This window comes from Podarcis vaucheri, assembly GCF_965113315.1.
Source record: "Podarcis vaucheri genome assembly, chromosome: 1".
In the NCBI taxonomy this organism is placed as follows: Eukaryota; Metazoa; Chordata; class Lepidosauria; order Squamata; family Lacertidae; genus Podarcis; species Podarcis vaucheri.
Window position 1 is genome coordinate 8,527,247 of NC_138759.1, and position 22,834 is coordinate 8,550,080.

At 44.8% G+C, this 22,834-nt stretch overlaps 2 protein-coding genes across 4 annotated transcripts in view; both read right to left on the reverse strand.

Annotated features, from left to right (window-relative positions):
* Positions 1 to 22,834, reverse strand: part of LOC309530346 (potassium channel, subfamily K, member 16-like) — a 112,068-nt gene that overhangs the window by 29,816 nt on the left and 59,418 nt on the right. Inside the window, exon 1 of one of the 3 annotated variants that reach the window (XM_082219234.1) lies at positions 4,671 to 4,724. The exons of 1 other annotated variant lie outside the window; for it this stretch is intronic. In XM_082219234.1, the coding sequence (XP_082075360.1) occupies positions 4,671 to 4,709 (39 nt within the window). In that variant the 5' untranslated portion in view covers positions 4,710 to 4,724. Of the gene's footprint in view, positions 1 to 3,480; positions 3,715 to 4,670; positions 4,725 to 22,834 lie in introns of those variants that run through there. One more of the 3 variants, XM_082219233.1, reaches the window with a different exon arrangement.
* Positions 6,720 to 19,575, reverse strand: LOC309530645 (potassium channel, subfamily K, member 16-like). The gene is made up of 6 exons (XM_082219689.1): positions 19,427 to 19,575; positions 17,540 to 17,740; positions 14,630 to 14,753; positions 11,764 to 11,927; positions 9,671 to 9,833; positions 6,720 to 6,982 (listed from the first exon to the last, which is right to left on the reverse strand). The coding sequence occupies exons 2-6, from the start codon at positions 17,732 to 17,734 to the stop codon at positions 6,822 to 6,824; spliced, it is 807 nt and encodes a 268-aa protein (XP_082075815.1). The 5' UTR covers positions 17,735 to 17,740; positions 19,427 to 19,575; the 3' UTR covers positions 6,720 to 6,821.

Below are 22,834 nucleotides of genomic sequence, written 5' to 3' on the forward strand. Positions count from 1 at the left end.
CTTCAGAATAAAAAAATTCCTTCCAGTAGCACCTTAAAGACCAACTAAGTTAGTTCTTGGTATGAGCTTTCGTGTGCATGCACACTTCTTCAGATACACTGAAACAGAAGTTGCCAGATCCTTCTATATAATGAGAAGGTGGGGAGGGGTATTACTCAGAAGGGTGGTGGGAATGGGAGATTGGCAGATAGCTGAGATGAGCCTGTTGACGACTCTTAACGACTGGAAAGAGAAGCTGCTGAATTGCAACTCATTACCAAACTTAAAACCATGGAGAGACCTGGTCTGAACAAAGACATTGGATTCTTATCTCATTATACATGACTAAGCCATTTCTCACCTTCTCACCCCTTGCCTTTTCCTGGAAGACCTATTGCAGTCGTTAAGAGTCGTCAACAGGCTCATCTCAGCTATCTGCCAATCTCCCATTCCCACCACCCTTCTGAGTAATACCCCTCCCTACCTTCTCACTAGGGACGCGGGTGGCGCTGTGGGCTAAAGCCTCAGCGCCTAGGGCTTGCCGATCGAAAGGTCGGCGGTTCGAATCCCCGCGGCGGGGTGCGCTCCCGCTGCTCGGTCCCAGCGCCTGCCCACCTAGCAGTTCGAAAGCACCCCCGGGGGCAAGTAGATAAATAGGTACCGCTTACCAGCGGGAAGGTAAACGGCGTTCCGTGTGCGGCTCTGGCTCGCCAGAGCAGCGTTGTCACGCTGGCCACGTGACCCGGAAGTGTCTCCGGACAGCGCTGGCCCCCGGCCAATAGATGTGAGATGGGCGCACAAACCCCAGAGTCTGTCAAGACTGGCCCGTTCGGGCAGGGGTACCTTTACCTTTACCTTTACCTTTACCTTCTCACTATATAGATCTAGCAACTTCTGTTTCAGTGTATCTGAAGAAGTGTGCATGCACACGAAAGCTCATACCAAGAACTAACTTAGTTGGTCTTTAAGGTGCTACTGGAATGATTTTTTTTATTTTGACTATGGCAGACCAACACGGCTACCTATCTGTAACTTGATCTTCAGAGTTTGACTCTTCCCAGGCATTCGATTCAGCCACGTCCCTGACAATTATTTTCAGCTATCCTACCCCACCAATGAAAATAGTGCTGTGCTATACTCTTAAGAACATCATCGACACCCCAAGATGGCTTGATTCCCCTTTCTGTTTCTAGGCCAGGGAAGACAACAAGGAACCTTGCAATACCTTAACAGCATGAAGCAAGGTAAGAGGAAGATATTTAGCTCTCCCAGAAGCAGAGCGTCTCTGCAAATGTAGTAAACAGGAACCTGATACTTTGGAGCATATTTTCTTTTCTTGTGATTTTGGCATTTATGCCAGAAGACAATTATTAGAGGCCTTACAACTCAACAGGCTCAATTCTATGCCACCAACGGTTCAGGACCTGCTCTCGAACAGGAATGATCAAATTACTGTACTAGTGGCTGAATTTTTGAGTGCTGTCCATGTAGAAAGGCTAGGCCATTATAAAGAGATTTAGTGGTTCTTAATTGGTTGGCGATGTGGTAGTGTTATGTTGTATTATTTATGCAAATTGATTTTCTCTGGCGTTAAAGATCTGACTGGGACAAACCTTGTTATGTTGAGCTTGTATTTTGCACAATTTGTATACGGTGTTTGTTTGATAATGTGTGGTTTGCTATGCCTAATAAAGGATGGACTTATTATATGAGCCACCCTAGACACTAGAAGGCTGTGAAAATTTGTGACCCTCCTCCTGACAAATTACTCCTTTAGGTTTGTATTGTGTAGGAGAGGTCCGCCTTACAGGGTTGTCGTTCTGAGTTTCCAGGCATTATTTTTCTTGAAGGGACTGGGTACTAAATGCTCCCCCTAAGTCTCCTTCGATTTCAACTAACACGGTAGAGACTTCAGTTACTGTTTCCAGGTTCTTATCTTTAAGGAACCAGCGTAGGTGTGCAGGAACCTGTCTATAAAATTGCTCTAAACTGATCAACTGTTTAAGTTCATCAAAGGTTTTGATTTTACTTCCTTCCACCCATCTGTCCAGAGCTTTATCAATACGGCTACTCAGTTGCGCATAAGTTTCTTTTAATGTCACAAGAGGCTTTTCTGCTTTGCTCCGCAGTTAAACCAAACCGCCCTTTCATTCTTTCTTTGAATGTGAGATAATCAGAGGTTTCATCTTCTCTTAAATCTGAGTATATTTCACTCAAAGTTCCACATATCTGTGGATGTAAATACAGCATCCAGTTTTCCTCAGGAATATTTAAGTCCTTACAGGTCTGTTCAAAACTTAGCAGGAATGCCTTTGACACACTTAGGGAAATCTCTTTACATTAGCTGAGGTAAAGTCTCTACCCCTACCAATGGATGTGGCAGTTCTGCTCTCAGCTTAATTTCCTCCGTTTTTAAAAGAAACATGTCTTTTTCATGGGCCATCTTGGCCTCCCTTTCTCTTTCTTCTTGGGCTAACCTGGCATTTCTTTCTTTTTCTTTTCCCTCACGAGCTAATCTGCTCTCTCTCGCTCTGCCATATCTCTCTCAGCCTGTATCTGTGCTAACCGAATGTCAGCTGCAATTCTGGCCTCTTCAGCTGCTATTTTTGCTTTCTCCTTTTCTTTCTCTGCTTCAACTTATGTCTTTCTTTCTCTGTTTCAACTTTATGTCTGTCTTTCTTTCTTTGCTTCAACTTTAGCCAATTCTAATACTAGCCTCAGCATTTCTAATTCAGTATTAGGATTCTCCTCAGATGCAACAGCTCCCGGTACTGGGGAGTCTCTTTTGCCTGGTGCTTGCTGGCCATTTTCTGACAGAAAAAAATTCTTCTTTCGATAAAATAACCTCAGTACTTTATTAAACTGGATGTTCTGTATCTGTGGGCACGTTTCTGTGGGGGTTTTAACTTCGTATCACTTCTTAATATGCAACGGCGAAATGGCTCTCTCTCTCCCTGGCGCCGCTGCGCCAGCCCTCTGTTTCCCTTTCCCTCAGGTGAAATCCCCAATGGAGAATGAATCACGAGTGACAGTCAGTATTTTCCATCACAACATGCCTTCTTTCAGAAGCTTAGTTTGATCAGCATTGAGTACAGTGGTGCCCCGCAAGATGAATGCCTCACGAGATGGAAAACTCGCTAGATGAAAGAGTTTTCCATTTTGGAGGTGCTTCGCAAAACAAATCTCCTATGGGCTTGCTTCGCAAGATGAAAATGTCTTGCGAGTTCCTGCTGGTTTTTCCCCCTCCCCCTTTTTCTAAGCCGCTAAGCCGCTTATCAGCTGATCCGATCAGCAGATAAGCCGCTAAAAGCCGCTAATAGCCGCTAATAGCCGCTAATAGCGCTAATCCGCTAATCCGTCAATGGGCTTGCTTCGCAAGACGAAAAAACCGCTAGACGAAGAGAATCACAGAATGGATTCTTTTCATCTTGCGAGGCACCACTATATACAACTCGATGCTGATCAAACTACAAACTATATTACTTCTGGTAAATGAGCCACCTTAGCCGCTAGAGGGCCATGAAAATTTGTGTCCCAGACTGTTTCTTGTCTGCCTGTGTTGTATCTGAAACCCGAGGAGCACACTGGTTGCCAGATGTGAAATACATTGGCAATATTTGCATTAAGGGGCATGACGAACTCAGATCTATTAATTTTTAGTATGCCTGTTCTTACGGCCTTTTAAATGTGTTTGTGGGAGTGGAGGGCGTTATTTTGTTTTGGGCTTTGTTTTAACTATTAGTTTTGTCCTTTTACCCTGTATTTTTTTTCTTGTGAACCTCCCTGAGACCTTCAAATGAAAGGCGGTGTATAAATTTAATAAAGAATGGGGGGGGGAATTGTTGGCTACAGCCCCTTGTTGTCGTTGTGGGAGTGCTTCCAGCTGAACAGCCAAGCATCAGCATTGAGATGGAAGACTCTCCTTTCCCAAACTGAGTGGTAGAACATCTGCTTAGCAGGCAGCGAGTCCTGAGTTTAAACTCCAGCATTTCCAAATTCCTGTTTGAAATTCTGAATTGCCGCTTGCGGTCAGTCTAGACCGTATTGTGCCAAATGACCCACTGGTCTGACTGTCAAAATAAAAAAAATCCTTCCAGTAGCACCTTAAAGACCAACTAAGTTAGTTCTTGGTAGGAGCTTTCGTGTGCATGCACACTTCTTCAGATACACTGAGACAGAAGTTGCCAGATCCTTCTATATAGAGAGAAGGTGGGGAGGGGTATTACTCAGAAGGGTGGTGGGAATGGGAGATTGGCAGATAGCTGAGATGAGCCTGTTGACGACTCTTAATGACTGTAATAGGTCTTACAGGAAAAGGCAAGGGGTGAGAAGGTGAGAAATGGCTTAGTCATGTATAATGGGATAAGAATCCATCTGACTGTGTAAGGCAGCTCCCCGTATCCCTAAGCATTCTAAATGGAGTGCATTTGTTAAGGAATGCAGACTCTCCAAGTTTCCATCCCTGTTTTTGATACGATCCTTAGGATGTCCCTATTTTCACTGGAGAAAAGCTGGGGAGAATGGGAATGACTCCATCTCACTAAGAACCAGGAGGCTACCAAGAAACTGGGAATCATGTGGGATGTAACTTGCCCAGCTTCCCTCAATATTGTGGACCAGTGTTCTTTGAATGTGGTTGAAACAGATCACGGTTCAAATTCTGCATTGGTTGAGGTTAAATCTCTCCTTACCCGGATAAATAAATTAGAACTCTTCCACCCCCCCAACATTTTTTTTTCAAGGGAAAAAAGAAGAAACAATTTAGCACAGCATCCACAATGGCTTCCATCTGCAAAGTATCTTTTATCTATGCATATAGAATGTTTTTGTTGTGTGTTTCTCTGGGTATTACAGTCATACCTCGTGTTGCGTTTGCTTCAGGTTGAGCGTTTTCAGGTTGCGTCCCGCGGTGACCCGGAAGTACTGGAAAGGGTTACTTCTGGGTTTTGGCACTCACACATGTGCAGACACACAAAATGATATAATGTGCATGCGCAGAGGCAGCGAATCGCGAACCGCGCACGCGGGTTGCGTTCTGCTTATGTTGTGAACGGGACTCCAGAACGGATCCCGTTCACAACCAGAGGTACCACTGTATAGAAATTACATTTGGCACCACTTTCAAATCAAAGTCCAACTTTGACAAGCCTTTATCTCCTGGCCACGCTAGGCACATCACAAGGAGGTTGTGAGATTGTCCGCACGTTATTAAATTGCCTTTATTTGGGGCATCTTCTGTTACTGCACGAAGCGTGTGTTGCTGCCACCTGTGCACATATATGCGCATATCTCCCTAGCAAAGCTATATTTAGACTATCTTCTTTATGGTGTGCTTTTTTCTTTGTCTTCCAGTGGAGGCCTGAGGTCTTAAGCATTCAGAATTCCCCCCTCTTTGTCCAAACAAGTGCCAAGAGATCTTGGCTGTCCTCATTTTCAAATTCACTCCGATTATACTATGACCCTAAAAAGGCTGCAAATTCAGGGATGAAAAAGAGTGGGGTGGAAAAGGTAGGCATACGCAGAAGGGGTTTTTCCTTCTGGTGGCGCCTGGACAGTCAATACCGTGGAACGGGAAAAGTGACCCAAGCAAAAGCACAGATCCCTTCTCCCCAGAGATGCATTCACACACACTTCACTTGGCAGCACCTCGGGACATTCTTTCCTCTCAAAATGTTCCAAGAGCTTTCTCCTGCAATTCCATATTTCAGGGGTGGTTATACTTCAGTGGTGGCCAACTCCCAGTTTGGGAGCTTGATCTGGCCCCGAGACAATTTTTTTCTGGCCCTTCAGAACCCTCTACTGTTTTTGGTGATGCCACATATATTTAAATAGTGAGTGAGGCTCAGCGCCCTGATGGGGTGTCCTGGGAGGGGGGAGTTTGAATGCCCATGCAGTTACCACCTCCACCTAAGCTGGTCTCCACTGCTCTCATGGGGGGGGGGTTGTGTCTCTGTGCATGTCTGCCTGTGTGTGTGCACACGTAGGCGTTCACACATGTGAGGGTGTGCAGTGCCCACTGGAAGGGAGAAGCCAGTGTGGTCCTCAAGCCAGAAAATTCCACCACCTCCCTCCCACTTTACATGGGGACCCTTTGTCTGTCCTGATGTTGGACAAAAATGCCCCTTAGAATCATGGAATCATAGAGCTACAGAGTTGAAAGGGGTTCCAAGGGTCATCTAGTCCAACCCCCTGCAATGCAGGAATCTCAACTAAAGCATCCAGGACAGATGGCCATCCAACCTCTGCTGAAAAACCTTCAAGGAAGGAAAGTCCACCACCTTCCGAGGGAGCCTGCTGAACAGCTCTTACTGTCAGAAAGTTCTTCCTGATGTTTAGTTCAAATCTCCTTTTTTGTGACTTGAAGCCATTGGTATAAGTTCTCCCAGATCAGGTGAAAGCAAGCATGCTCCCTCTTCCATGTGACAGCCCTTGAGATATTTGAAGATAGCTCTCATATCTCCCCCAATCCCCTCTTTTTCAGGTTAAAAATACCCAGCTCCTTCAACCACTCCTCATAAGGCTTGGTTTCCAGACTCTTGATCATCTTGGTTGCTCTCCACTACACACATTCCAGTTTTGAGAATCCAAGTAATACCCACCCTCCCTCTCTTGGTTGCAGAATACCCAGCTATTTCACAGTTTATTAGGAACTGTATAACCTAAAGAGCAACTAGTGAGTTTTTAAGGAATCAGCAGGCTGTCACAATGGCATAAAATTATAAAAAACTCAACCGAAGTCCTTGAGTGCAACTGATTTTTATGTCAGTCTCCACCTGAATGAAATGATAAATTCTTCTCCAGTGGACATGTAGCAGACTGATTCCTTTGGGGCGGTGTTATTTTTACCCTCTACTGTCTTTTTGTGAGCTTGGTTTTGGATCCACAGGTGCCAGGAATGAAGATACCAGTTCAAACAGCACAGCTATCCAGGCCAGACCAACGATGATCCAAATGGCTGAGATCAGCCGGTAGCCCGGAAAATAGTCTCTGTCCTGCTTCTTCCCTGGAGACACAGAGAAAAGCAACAATAATGTGTGAGGAGGTGATTTAAAGGACCCACCAACTCAGTTTATCCAGACCTCATTAGGTCATGTTCACACCATACGTTTAAAAGACATTTCTACCACTGAATTGTGGGAAGATGAACACAGGAAACTGCCAATGTCCTTATTCATGATGGTTTGGGCACATGATGCTGTTTGAGCCTATAAAAGCTTTGGTGTGGTTGCGCTACCACATTCCCAATCAGTGCACATCCTGTAAATTCCTGCATATATATATATATATATATGCAGGTTTTGGTATCTTCGGGTGTCTTCCCGTGTAAGAGTATATATATATATATATATATATATATATATATATATATATATATATATATTTGCTTTCGTAGATTTTCACGGGTACAGGAATGCAGGTTTTGGTGTCTTCGGGTGTCTTCCCGTGTAAGAGTCGGGGTGTCTGTGCGACGTTTCGACGAGGTCTCACTCGTCATCTTCAGGCTGGTGCTTTCGGCTTCTTGTTACTGGAACAGAGCAGAATCTGGTGTTTGAGTTCCTATAAATACTGTTGAGGGGTGTGGTGTATAGCCTCCAACGTTCTGGGCAGAGAGGAAGTTCCTAGATTAGTGTGCCTTTTCTTCTTTTGTTCCTTAATTACTTGAGGGATATCTTGGGTGATTTCATGAGTGATATTCTGAATACCACTGGGTGGGTCATTAAGTGTAGATTAGTTGCTAAAGCTTTCGTGTCTTGACCTCTTGAGCTTGTGAAGAGTTTTTCTGAGAAGATGGCTGTGCTGCATTTAGTTGTGCTCTGGCTTGGCTTCGTGTATAGGGGCGAGCTGTGGTTTTGTGCCTTGTGCCAGCCAGATCTGTGTAGGGATTGCAGAACGTTGGAGGCTATACACCACACCCCTCAACAGTATTTATAGGAACTCAAACACCAGATTCTGCTCTGTTCCAGTAACAAGAAGCCGAAAGCACCAGCCTGAAGATGACGAGTGAGACCTCGTCAAAACGTCGCACAGACACCCCGACTCTTACACGGGAAGACACCCGAAGACACCAAAACCTGCATTCCTGTACCCGTGAAAATCTACGAAAGCATATATATATATATATATATAATAATATAATGTTGTTGTTTTATTTGTATCCCACCTCCACTCAGGGAGGCTTCCAGCATATATAAAAACATTATAAAACATAAAGCGTTAAGAATCTCCCTATACAGGGGTGCCTTAAGATGTCTTCTAAAGGTTGTGTAGTTCTTTATCTCCTTGACATCTTCCTGGTTCCCTGTAACCTCACTTCTTGCAGTGAGGGACCCACCAGAAGGCCCGCGGAAATGGACCTCAGTGTCCGGGCTGAACAATGGGGGTGGAGTTGCAGTTCCAACCAAGAGAAAGGTGCAAAATCACTGTCCAGAAAAACATATTGAGCATTTTCCTTTCTTTCATGTTTGATGCATCCATCCCAACCCCCTGCAATGCAGGAATCTCAGCTAAAGCATCCATGACAGATGGCTATCCAACCTCTGCTTAAAATACCCCAGGGAAAGAGAGTCCACCACCTCTCAAGGGAGTCTATTGCACGGCCGAACCACTCTTAATGTCAGAAATTTTTAATGAATGTTCAGTCAGAATCTCGTTTCTTGTGACCTGAAGCCATTGGTTTGAGTCCTACCTTCAAGAGCAGGAGAGAAGAAGCATGCTCCCTCTTCCATGTGATGGCCCTTAATATATTTGAAGATGGCTATCATATCTCTTCTCAGTCTCTTATTTTCCAGGCTAAACATAGCCAGCTCCTTCAACCATTCCTCATAAGGCTTGGTTTCCAGACTCTTGATCATCTTGGCTGCCCTTCTCTGCACATGTTCCAATTTGTCAACAGCCCAGAACTGGACCCAGTATTCCAGACTGTCAGATTGTTCTGACCAAGCAGAATAGAGTGGTACTATTCCTTCTCTTGATCTGGACACTGTACTTCTGTTGATGCAGCCTAGAATACCGTTAGCTTTTTTTCCTACTGCATCACACGGTTGACTCATGTTAAGCTTGTGGTCCACCAAGACCCCTAGATCCTTTTCACATGTACTGTTAGTAAGCCAGGTGTCCCCCATCCTGTATTTGTGCAGCTGCTTCTTCCTGACTAAGTGCAGAACCTTACATTTATCCCTATTGAAATGCATTTTGTTAGCTTGTGCCCAGTTCTCCAATCTGTTAAGGTCATTCTGAATTGTGATTCTGTCTTCTGTGGCATTAGCTACTCCTCCGAGTTCAGTGCCATCTGTACATTTGAGAAGCATCCTCTCAGTTCATTCAACCAAGCATTTTATAAAGATGTTGAATGACAACAGGTCCAGAACAGAACCCGGTGGCACCCTACTTGTCACTTTTTACCAGGATGTCAAGGAACCATTAATTACTCTTTGGGATAGCTTCTGTAAATCTGGAGCTGTTCCTGGGAAATAGGGATACTTGGAGGGTCTGTACTTGAGAAACTTAAAATATGGTTTGGGTTCCAAATTATAATCATTGCAAGTCATCTTTTGTATGAAACCCGAACTGAGCTTTCATATTCTTCAGTTGAGCAGATTGGTTCCCACTAGTACCTTGAGGCCACAGATGACCTAGCTTTATCTCTAAAGCCAGTTAAGCTCACTATATGAAAGTATTTCGAAAGCCTTACCAATCAGATAGTCTCCGAAACCAATGGTGCTGAGTGTAATAAATGTAAAATAGATAGCTTCATAATAACTCCAATCCTCCATCCGATGAAAGAGGAATGATGGCAAAATAAGAAACACTATAATTCCCATAGCCACGAACAAGATAAAATATCTTGCTGAATTCTAAAAGATAAAGAAAAAAATAAGAAGGCAGGTTTGATGCAACAGAGCTCAGTTTTCTTGGCTTCCAGCCATGCACAGGGATTTTAGGCTGCATTAACAGATAAATAACAATAATTCCATCCTAGTTAGACTTCATCTGGAGCACAATACCCAGTTCTACATTCACATGCAAGTGCTTGGTTCACATCTATTCACTGGGAACCTACATCCTTTTCTTTTGGATTGCTGTGTAGGTAAGCTACAGTCTTAGAACCTCCTTTTAAATTTCTCCAAGACAGGCTCCAGGAGAGGAGATGGTGGCTGCCTTGGCCACAAACTAAGGCATGGTTTGGCTTAGCATTTTGTCCAAACCCAGGCTCATTTTTTGTGCCTGCAGACAAACCACAAGCTGTAAACAAAACAGAAACCTTTGTTTTAGAAAGAGGCAAGTACAGTGGTACCCCGCAAGACGAACGCCTCGCAAGACGGAAAACCCGCTAGACGAAAGGGTTTTCCGTTTTGGAGGCGCTTCGCAAAACGAATTTCCCTATGGGCTTGCTTCGCAAGACGACAGCCCATAGGGAAATCTCCGGGACAGCGGGAAACGCAGCGCGTCTTCCCCACTGTCCTCGGACCTCCTCCCGCCGCGCGGCATCGGAACGAAGCTCCGATGCCGGGCGGGGGGGAACGCCTCCTCCCGCCGCGCGGCATCAGAACGAAGCTCCGATGCCGGGCGGGGGGAACGCCTCCTCCCGCCACGCGGCATCGGAACGAAGCTCCGATGCCGGGCGGGGGGGAACGCCTCCTCCCGCCACGCGGCATCGGAACGAAGCTCCGATGCCGGGCGGGGGGGAACGCCTCCTCCCGCCACGCGGCATCGGAACGAAGCTCCGATGCCGGGCGGGGGGGGACGCCTCCTCCCGCCGCGCGGCATCGGAACGAAGCTCCGATGCCGGGCGGGGGGGGGGACACCTTCTCCCGCCGCCCGGCATCGGATGGCTTTCCTGAAGACTTGGGGTGGGAGGAGGGTTTTCCTTCCCACCGCCAACATTCAGAATGCTGTTCTGAATGTTGGCGGTGGGGAGGAAAAACCCTCCTCCCACGCAAGCCCCGGGAACAGAGGGAAAGCGCTGCGCGCCTTCCCCTCTGTTCCCGTACCTGTCCTGAAGGCTTGCGGTGCGGAGAAAAGCCCTTCTCCGCACCGCCAGCCTGGCAAGCGGTTTCCCTAGGAACGCATTAATTGATTTTCAATGCATTCCTATGGGAAACTATGCTTCGCAAGACGAAAAACTCGCAAGAAGAAAAAACTTGCGGAACGAATTAATTTCGTCTTGCGAGGCACCACTGTATCTAAAAGCCTTGGTCTGTCGTAATCCCATGTTAACATGGCAAACTTGATTTTCTAAACCTTGAAAAAAATTGTGATGATGCAATTTTTGTTCACTTGTACGTTGTTGCATACACCCCTGCACCCACGAGCATTTTGGAGAGTTAAGAACAATAAATTCCATGAATTTGAGAAGATATATTTTGCAAATTTATCCCAGAGCCATTTTCACTAAATGCAAGCAGCTGTGTTCCAAAAATCTGTGCTTCTTGAAACAAATAATTTGGGAAGTTTCTCTCATTCCTATTTGAAGGCAGAGCTCGAGTTTATCTTCCTCATTTAATTAGAGGGCATAATGCACATGTCTAATTTTTTCTTGTCTTCCTACTGTTATAGAAGCAGCTAATTATATATGTATATGTATATGAAATATAATAGATATAAGAAGAGCCCTGCTGGGATCAGGAAAGGGTCCTTCTAGATGAGGATTCTGTTCTCATCGAAGCTGACCAGATGCCCACAGGAAACCTGCATACAGGACCCGAGTGCAGCAGCAGTCTATGTCACCCTCAGTCTTGTGACTGCTAGATTAGAAACCATCTCTAGATAAAGTAACTGAATTACCTTGTTTTCTTTCCCATGCACTTTCTCTGCACAGCTTTCGAAGACTCCTGAGACTAAAAAGCCAATATAGTTCAAGCAGAGGAGGCAGAAGGGGATTCCAAAGAGAGCAAAAATGACACAAAAGATCTGACCTTCTTTCGTTTGGGGGCAGAGGTTTCCATAGCCTGTTGTAAGATTAAGAAAGGGTTGCAAAGGGCGTCAGCAGCTATCGATTTGCCAATTACCTTCAGATTTTTCAGTTCTTCAAAATTTGTGATACAGTTACTGGATTAAAAATGAATTACAAAATTCTTATTTCTTTTGGGATAAATTTAGAAATGTATTTGATGATGTGTCTTTGGTGATGAAATTGGGCATGCAAGGAGTGTCTTAGATAGAGGAACCACCATCGTGCCCAGATGCCCCATAATAGCCCTGAAGGTAAGTCTTCAGGGCATCTGCAGTGAGGAGGGAAAAGAGTTCCTCCATTCGTCACCATCAGTTGGCTAGAATCAGTTGCAATTCCCAAGTCCCTAAAATTCTTTCAAGAATGCTCTAAGAATATGATTTCTTTCAATTACAGTGTGACCTGACCTGATCAGTATGCCCAGGTGAGAGCTGGGATGGATAAGGGTTAAACTCTACCTCTGATAGAGGGCTCTGAATCTTTTCTCCCTTATTCCCACCTTCTTTCGTTCGTTCCTTCCTTCCTTCCTTGCTTCCTTCCTTCTTTTATTTATTTATTTATTTGTTATTTATTGATTGATTTCTCTCTGTGTGTTTCTTCTTTTCTTTTACTTTATATTGGTTTGGTTTTTATTGCATTGTATGTTGAAAAGTTTCAATAACTAAGCAGCATACTCCATGCATCTGTAAGGACCAGACTTGAGTTGTTTTCAGCTGAGATCCTATGAAGATTTTGCCAGGCACCAGGAATAATCAGAGAACCAATTAGAAAACTAATAGTATCTACTGATCCAGTTTCTCAAGTGGACAGAGTCAAGAAATGAAGCCTCCTGGGATACCTCAAGTTCAAAAGCTGAGAAACAGATAAGCCCTTTTCTTGGGTCTCAGAAGCTGCAGCTTTATGGCCTGAACTTGAAGTGCAGATTAGTTTATCCCTAGCACACTTGAATCAACAGTTTGTGCTTCACATCAGAAAGCTTCACTAGAGCTTTCCAAACTGTGTGTCGCGACAAGTTACCGTAGTCTGTCAGCTGCAGCGTGTACTGTAGGTGTGTCATGCAAACAGAGGGGTTAGTTTAACCACCAGTTTGCTAGTAAAACTGAATTATTGTGTTACAAATTGACGCATGTATAAAAAGTGTGTCATCAACATGAAAAGTTTTGAAAGCTCTGGATTAAACAGTTCTGGATTAAGCTCTGGATTAAAGGGACGCGGGTGGCGCTGTGGGTTAAACCACAGAGCCTCACAATGGGTGAGCTCCCATTGTTCGGTCCCTGCTCCTGCCAACCTAGCAGTTCGAAAGAACGTCAAAGTGCAAGTAGATAAATAGGTACGGCTCCAGCGGGAAGGTACCGTATTTTTTGCACCATAACACTCACTTTTTTCCTCCTAGAAAGTAAGGGGAAATGTCTGTGCGTGTTATGGAGCGAATGCCTACGGATGACAGGGGGATCTGCTGCAGTCGTGAGCAGAGGATCCATGGTTACAGCCTGCACCAAAAAAATCATGCACCCACTGTTGCCTGGGGCCACAATGGTGCAAAAACATGGTTACAAAGCATGGATCCACATGGATCCTCAGGATTTTTGCATTGGGCCACCCCAAACTCACCGTCAGATCACATGTCTGTGGCTGCAGCATGAACCACAAAAATTATACATCCACTGTTTCGTTTAGAATATTTTTTTTCTTGTTTTCCTCCTCTCAAAACTATGTGCGTGTTATGGTCAGGTGCGTGTTATAGAGCGAAAAATACGGTAAACGGCGTTTCCGTGCACTGCTCTGGTTCGCCAGAAGCGGTTTAGTCATGCTGGCCACATGATCCGGAAGCTGTATGCCGGCTCCCTCGGCCAATAAAGCAAGATGAGCACCGCAACCCCAGAGTCGGTCACGACTGGACCTAATGGTCAGGGGTGTTAGGATATTTCCGTTCCACCTTAAAAGGGAGCAGGCTTTGTGAGTCACAGAGTCTGCGTATTTCCTGTTCACAGGAAGTTTATATTTTGTCTATTGCTTTCATTTCTCTCTCTGTGCCTGAGACATCGAAGCAGGCAGTCATGTTTTCTCTTTGTTCTGACCAACGCTGAATAAAGAAGTGAATAATGCTCTCCTGAGTGCACCTTTCATTGTACGAACTCTGCTGATAGAGCGTGCACGAGCTCTGGATTGTGGAAAGCTATTTCCGAGGCTTTGTGTCGCTAATTGACTGATACTGCGTTTCTACCAGAGATCGATGGATCGTCCGGAGATGGCGTGGGAGCCATGATGGCTTTTGTGTCCCTGGCAGTATCCCAACAAGGGGTCCCTTTACCTTTACCTTTACCTTAATAAGGTAGGTTCTCCCACTCATTCAGTGCATGGTTTTCTGCATCCAGACAAAAAGGGTGTGTGGTTTCTTGTGCATTGTATAGCTTACTGGAAAGAAGTTGCAATCCTATGCAAATTTATTGGGGAGCAAGTCCCACTGAATGCATAGAGAGCTGAGAGAGACGGATTTGCATTAGGTTGACCCCAGAAGGGTGCGGAATAAATAACTAATCAGGGAATGGTCTTGTTGGGCATACAATAAATGAACTATTTATTTGGCCAGAAAGGGCAAGGCAAAGATGAGATGTGAAGGATGATGAAGGAGCAAAAGTGAGAGCAGTTGAATGCCCTGCATATTATATTTGGGGAGAAGCCAGAACCAAATGACAGTACCTATTGTGGCTAACATAGTGCCCACGAAGAAGAAAGAATTAGCGAAATCCCAGCTGCTGCTCTGTTTTTCATGAGGATTGATTCCTACTGGATCTATTCCCATGTGAACAGCTCTTACCAGTCTCTGCAATTGAAGGCAAGACTCAGTTTGAATATTCCAGCAATAAGAATAGCCCCTCCTCTGATTATCACCAGATACCACTAACCAAATCTCTATGCATTCAGAAGGGACGTTCTTGTGGATCAGTTTAGCACGTTCTTCCCCCGGTGGCCAGCCCAATGCTCATGGGAAGCCCACAAACAGGACCTGACCACAACAGCCCTCCCCTCACTTGTCACCCCCAGTAACTGGTAGGCATAGGGCTTATGCACACTCAACTTTTCCTCCGCTCTTTCCAGGCAAAGGCCCACACTCCAAGGGGTGCTTGTTGTGGTTTGCACCAAGCTTTCCCAGTGAAAACTGTGATCTATGTTTGAGTTGTTGAGAGTGATTCAGTGGTTTCACCCTCAAAGCTTAGTGATAAAGTAGACTCCTTACACAAGACTTGAAAACAAGTCTTGACTGGTCAGGATGTCAACAAGGGCTTTTTTCAGCAGGAACTCTCTGGAACTCAGTTCTGGCACCTCTCAAGTAGGCGCCTTTGCTATTATAGGAGAAGGAGGGAGGTGTTCATGGTGAGTTCCGGGAACTTCCAATACCTCTTTTCCTAGAAAAATAGCCTGATGACAACTGCATAACAAGCTGTATTGTTTATATCTCAAGTTCAATACTAAGTGTTTGTCTCCCTTGACCCCAAGAGAGGGTTTGGTCTTCTTGCTCCAAAAACACACTTTTGTAGCAATGCATATGTTATTACCCCTTGGCTAGCCTGTCTTCATAAATTCTTTTGGACAGAGTCTGCTTGGAGTATTGGCTCTCCCATATTTTCAGTCAACCAAACAATGGTGAGACTACCCCATCTCCCACCCTCTGTTCTAAGGCACAAAGACACACTTTTCAAGGCAGTTAACCAGACAATGATTCAGCTTTCCTGTGACCTTGAACAGAGTCACCTGTTTTGCAACTGCTATATGACGTATGTTCTCCTTTTCCTCATATTATCTTTGCAAAATATGTTTCCCAGCAAATACAGAACAGTCCTACCTTGGTTCTCGGACACCTTGGTACTCGGCTCCCGAATGCTACAAACCCTGAAGTGAGTGTTCCGGTTTGCGAATGTTTTTCGTAAGCCAAAAGTCTGACGCAGCTTCCATGGCTTCTGATTGAGTGCAGGATGCGCCTGCAGCCTATTGGAAGCCACGCCTTTGTTTTCAAACCATTTCGGGAGTCGAATGGACTACCGGAATGGATTAAGTATGATAACCAAGGTTCAACTGTACAAATATTAACAAAAACCCACACTTTATAGCTGAATTGGAAGAAACATAAATTTGGGTTTTCTGTGGCAATGATTCAGTTTTTCTGTGACCTTGATTGGAATCACCTCTTTTGCAGCTACTACGTGATGTATGTTCTCCTTTCCCTAAATTATTCTTTGCAAAATACAGTACAATACATCAACAATTATTATTATTATTAATATTAATATTTGTACCCCGCCCATCCCGGTTTAAAAACTGGGCTCAGGGCAGCTAAAAACAATATAAAACCTTGATTAAAATGTGACTTATTAAGAGCATAAAACAGCGTAGAATGCAACATAAAATGCAGCATCAATAAAATTAAAAAATCCAGGGGTCATTTTTGGAAAAAGAAAAAAAAAACCCAGTCAGTAGACATCGATTGATCACCAGGGCTAACTGGCCAAGTTGGTCCTACTAGGGTCAGCAAGGAGACCAAGGAAGAATTTAAATGTGGGGGTCCCACAAAGGGTTTCTTCACAGAAGAATAAAGGGAAAAGAGAATAGAGGATCAGGCTAATTCAGATTGAAGGCCAAGCGGAATAACTCTGTCTTACAGGCCCTGCAGAAGGAGATTAAGTCCTGCAGGGCCCTAGTCTCAAGGGACAGAGCATTCCACCATGTCGGAGCCCTCACTGAAAAAGCCCTGGCCCTGGTGGAGGATACCCTGGCTTTCTTAGGGCCCGGGACCTTTAAGCTATTATTATTCATGGACCTTCGGGTCCTCTGTGGGTAAGTACGAGGGTCCAAGGCTGCATAGGGCTTTAAAGGTAAAAAAAAAAAAATAAGCACCTTAAACCTGACCCTATACTCCAACAGGAGCCAGTGCAGCTGATAGAGCACTGAGTGAATATACTCCCATGGCAAGGACCCCATGAGGAGCCTCGCTGCAGCATTCTGCACCCACTGGAGTTTCTGGGACAGTTTCAAGGGCAGCCCCGCATAGAGTTACAGTAGTCAAGCATGGAGGTGACTGTCGCATGGATCACTGTGGCCAGGTTGGAGTGGGAAAGGTAAGGGACCAACCGCTTCATAAGGTACAAATACTAACAAAAACCTACTCCTTATAACTGAATCAGAGCAAAATGTCAATTTGGGTTTACAATGGATTGCCCTTAACAAGCTGGTTTTCACGAGGAAAGCCCCAGAGCTACGAAATGGTGCTCAGACACGGAGCTTTAAATCATGGCCATGCCTGGAAAGAGTGGAGGAAAGCTCAGTGTGGAGAGGCCATGCTGCCCCCCAACAGTGTTGGCAGAACACAGCCATAATGTCTAGTAGTCATTCCTTGTCTTATCCTCCAACAATCTGCCTAATCCTCCATGGGGATAAATTTCCACATGCAGAAAGAAGGGTGAGTCCTTATGGTTCTATGCTGGCCACTGATTCTGTCCCCACCTCAATTCTCACCTCCTAAACTGTATTCACCCCATATATACTTTCTGACCTCCTAACCTCTGGTGTCATGCCACGGTCATCCCTTTCAGTCTTGCTAAAATAATGCCTTACCTGTATGAATACCTCCACCTCTTCTGGGCTGAGAGCGGTGTAGTTCGAAAAAAATTCCTCTTTCATGTGAAAAATTGCTTCTTCTATTCTTTTGTGGTGATCGTTCTCCAGAAGCTCGAAGACGAAGGCACCCATCACCATGTAAGTCATGTAGCCAGCCAGCAGTAGGACGCCCTGTGCCCTGCTCACAAACATGTTGTTCTGTGTGGGAATGAGATCCAAGGAAGAAGTAGACACAAGAACGACTATAGTTAATCAGCAAGTCCAAATTTTTCTTGACCCAGACTCAAGCATACAGCCCCATAGCTGGGCACTCTCCATAGCTGGGCCCAAGCTAACCAAATGAATTTCAGTAGGGACAAATGTACGGTTCTGCACTTAGGCAGGAAGAACAAGATGACTTACTAGCAGTACATGTGAAAAGGATCTAGGGGTCTTGGTGGACCACAAGCTGAACATGAGTCAACAGTGTGATATTAATACCATGAGATTTATCTAAATTAGCCTCATTAAACCTCAACAAAATATATCATGAGGTATCAGTGGATATCGACAAATGGCAGTCATTGAACCTGACTCTGTGGGGAAAAGTCAGTGCTCTTAAAATGAACATAATAGCTAGACTAGTTTATATCTTAAGAGGAATTCCAATGGTTGTATGGAAGAGGTGGATGAATTTGGGTATATTAATGTTAGACCAGATGATAAACAAAGAGGCTGTATTTTATACATATTCTGTTTTAGGAGACAAATACAGATTACCTACAAATGCTCAATGGCAATATCTCCAGATAAAACGCTTGCTAACCACCATCTACAGACCAGCAGCTTTTACAGCCTCAGAGAACCCAGAGATATTGAAGCAGTTAATTAATTCTCATGCAACAAAAAAGGGCCATCAACATATATAAATCTTTGTTACTAGCAAACCAATTTGATATACAGGTATTGAGGGAGGGGTGGAATAAAGAATTAAGGTCCTCAGTTTCGAGCTCACTGTGGGAAACTCTTTTTTAGTGCTTTAACAGGGGTTCTCTGGACCTTAAATTGAGGTTCATACAACAAAAAATAATATTTCGAATATACTGGACCCCATTACGTTTGTTTTAAAAAGGGCTATCTAAGGTATCTAACTGTTGGAGGTGCAATCAGTACAATTCTTCCCCCAAACCTATGTGTTTTTCATTGTCCTATATTGAAAAATTTTAGGCAGATGGTAACAGAAACTATCAACAGAACTGTACGGAATAATCTTACATTTACAGTGCAAAATATCTTTTTGAATTATATACCCAACACATGGAACCTTACAAAAGGAAAATATGAGTGGAGTTTCCGTGCCCTTACCAATGGCAAAAAGACGAATACTGATGAATTGTAAAAATGAAAAATGAAGCTTCCTTTTACCTTGCATTGAAGACAAACTTGCATAATATGAACAACTTGTATATAAATGCAAACTTGCCATGGATAAATTCAAGGATATTTTGAATCCATTCTTACAAATACCATAATAGGTTAAAATTAAAAAATAGTCCAGTAGGACCTTAGAGACCAACTAAGCTTGTTCTAGGTATAAGCTTTTGTGTGCATGCACACTTCTTCAGATACACCAGATACACATCTGAAGAATGTGTATCACACATCTGAAGAATATTTTGGACATGCAGTTTTAGGAACATTGCATGTCCAACACATTTTCCCTTTCCGGGTTTGGTTTGGGGTTTTTTAAGAAATACAGTTCATTGGGAAACATGGAGGGAGAAAACCATGAGGCTTTGTCAAGGTGGAGCTAGTGTGTTTTCCCACATCCATAACCAGCCCAGGGGTCATTTGGAGGAGGGAATTGAAAGGAGGGGAGAGGTCTTTGCTTGGCTCCTCACTCACCCTGACAGAGTCATTCGAGTCCAATTCTTAAATTATCCACTTCATCAACTCCCAGTATTTGATGGGAGAGTCTCAGTGGCTTCCTTTTACTGGGTAGCTATTTGGGAGGAGCAGCTTAACCCCCTCCCCCATGGGCTCTATGAGGTCATGAGTACATTACCCTCTTTTACTTACCTGGTCTTCTGTGAGGTCACCACCTCTGTACCTGCTGGGCTGCTGATAGCCTCTCTAGGTCTGAGAGGCTGGTGGGAAGATCAGCCCACGGTATTTTAGAAATGTATAGGGAGCAAGCTCTGATGAGCAATGGGAATGCTCATCAGATTTGCAGATGTCACCAAACTGGGAGGGTAGCTAATGCCACAGCAAAAAGAATCAGAATTTAGGGTTGCCATTTGTCCTCTTATTCCAGGACACGTCCTCTTTTTCATGGGCAGAGTCATCATAGCAATCCATAGTTAAAAGCAGAAGTCAACAAATGTGTCCTCTTTTTTGCAACTCAACATTGAGCCCCAGTTAACAAAATGAATTTCAGTGGGGACAAATGTCAGGTTCTGCACTTAGGAAGAAAGAACAAGATACACAAATATAGGATGGGGGGCACCTAGTTTATTGGCAGTACATGTGAAAAGGATTTAGGGGTTTTGGTGGACCACACACTGAACATGAGTCAATAGTGTGATGCAGCAGCAAAGCTAATGCTATTGTTTAACCCTCAGAATGAATAAATGCTAGGATTTTGATTGATTGGGATATGGATTAAAATACAAACTGCAGAGCTGTTCCAGACAAAGAATTCCTGGGCCTGCTTATGGAAATAAACCTCGCTGACCTACAGCTATCAAGAGTACAATAGGAGCCATTAACAATGCAAGGGAACTTCCCTTTTGCCCCTAAAGGTAAAGGAACCCTGGCAGTTATGTCCAGTTGCGGATGACTCTGGGGATGCGGCACTCATCTCGCTTTACTGGCCGAGGGAGCTGACATTTGTCTGCAGACAGTTTTTCCAGGTCATGCGGCCAGCATGACTAAGCCGCTTCTGGTGAAACCAGAGCAGTGCACAGAAATGCCATTTACCTTCCTGCCAGAGGGGTACCTATTTATCTACTTGCACTTTCACATGCTTTTGAACTGCTAGGTTGGCAGGAGCTGGGACCGAGCAATGGGAGCTCACCCCGTCACAGGGTTTCGAACCACGCCCCTAGGCGTGAACAAACACTGGGGATTTGGGAGGTTGCCAGGGAGCCTGCTCTGAGAGAGGGCAAGGGGTTTCTGGGAGAAAGAAGGTGGAGGGGGAAGGAGAGATCCATCTTGGAGAGAGAGGCAGAAGGATGCCTGCACTGCTGCCTCTTGAACTGACCATGCCGTAAGATCTGGACTCCTTCCATGCAGACTGAAGATATAAATAGCTCCATAAACTCTATTTCTTAAAGTACAACAGTTTCCTCCGTGTCTTCTGTTCTCTAAAGCGACTCTTGAAGCACAGTGCCCAGATCATGGGAAGTAATAAATGTAAAGAGATCAAGAATCTAGAAGCCAAGCCTGATGAGGAACGGTTGAAGGAGCTGGGTGTGTTTATTCTGAACAGGAGGAGATATGAGAGCCATCTTCACGTCTTTCAGGAGGAGCCAGCCATTTAACTATGCTCAACAGAGAGGATACCCAGCTGTCTGCCAGCAAATATGGAGGGGGCTGAAGACCCTTCTGCCCCTAGAAGTTGGGACGTCTGTCCTAAATCCCGTCAGCTGACAGACCATAGAAAACAGCTGACCTAAATCAAGTCAGATCATTGGCTCATCTAACTGAGCATCACCTACACTGGCTGGCAGAAGTTCTCCAGGTTTTTTAGTCTGGAACATTTAGCATTTAAAGCATATTTCCTGCCACTGAACTGCGACCCTTCCTCATCTCTTGAGTAAAGCAGGATGTAAGCGACCCTAACTGCAAGAAGCTGAGCTCTGTTCTTTGGGATGTGTCGCTGTTGCTTTCCTTCCTCCTCATGATTGAGAGGAGGGATGCAACAGAGAAATGCCCACCCAAAGGGGTTTGCTAAAACCCTGTGTGAAGGACACAGCTTTGCTTCAGTTTTGCCATTGCCTCTACCTTATGATCATCAGGCTCTGTTGTGGGAGTCATAGCCATGGTAAAGGCTTGTAATATTGCAGGGTGCCCCCTGACCTCGGCTGACCAGCACTCTGAGCTTTACAATGTATTGGAATGCATGACCTTATATGGAGTTATGTTCCCCCCCCCTCTGGGCAGTGTAACCCTATATCGTTTGTGGGTGGGTTAAAGCCTTGACCGGATGTAGGTAACGTGAGACATTGGAATGCAGCCATGCGGCTGGAGAGGACAAAGGAGTAATAAACGGACTGGAGGAAGGGGAAGAAGCATGAATTGAGCTGCCCTCCGTCTATGGAAATATTGCTAGCCTCTGTGTCTTTATTTTATGCTTAAAAAGCACCATTTGTATAACGGCTGGCTCCGACACTCTGTGCCTCAACCCTTGCGGAAACAGCAAGAAATCACAAAAAATGGAGTGTAGTAGGAGAGCTGGGGGGGATCACATCTGGCAACAAATGTGCCCCTTTGGTTATAGCTTTGCTCCTAGAGCATAATATACATCAGGAGGCTTCGTTTGGTCAGAATTGAATATACACCTCCAGAGCTGATGCTAAATACATTGCTCCTGGCAAATGAGCCACCCTAGCCACTAGAAGGCTGTGAAAATTTGTGTCCTGGCCTTTTAAGACTTGTCTACCCATGTAACGATCTGAAACCCAAGGGTTGCCACATGTGAAATATATTGGCATATTATTTTCAGCTGTACATTCTCGCTAATGAAAATAGTGCTGTGCTGTACTCTTAAGAACATCATCGACACCCCAAGATGGCTTGCTTCCCCATTTTGTTTCCAGGGAAGGCAACAAGGAACCTCGCAGCGCCTTAACAGCATGAAACAAGGTGTGGTGGTGGTCTGGTTGATCTCAGGGTTCCCCACTCCAGCTGCTGGGTCCCTGGTTGTGAGGCTGCATCCATGTCATACATTTAAAGCACACTGCTTCCCTCAAGGGGTCCTGGGAACTGTAGTCTGCCTCTGGCAGAGCTACAGTTTTGGTGTACACCTTCCAGAAGCCCAGCAAGCAGATCTGAAAAACAGAATTCGATAGTACAATCCTATTAATATTTACTCAGAAGGAAGCACTCTTTGTTTTCGCCCAAAGTAAATGTGCATTGGATTGCTTGGCAGCCTTAAGGCTGCGCCGTTTTACTCAGAAGTGACTCCCACTAAAAACCTAGAATGAAGATTGGGTGTCTGTGGCCCTCCAAACTTCCTTGGGCTCTGACTCTCATCTGCCCCAGATCAGAAGAATCTTTATTTGCGTCAACCACTAGCCATAGCAATAAATT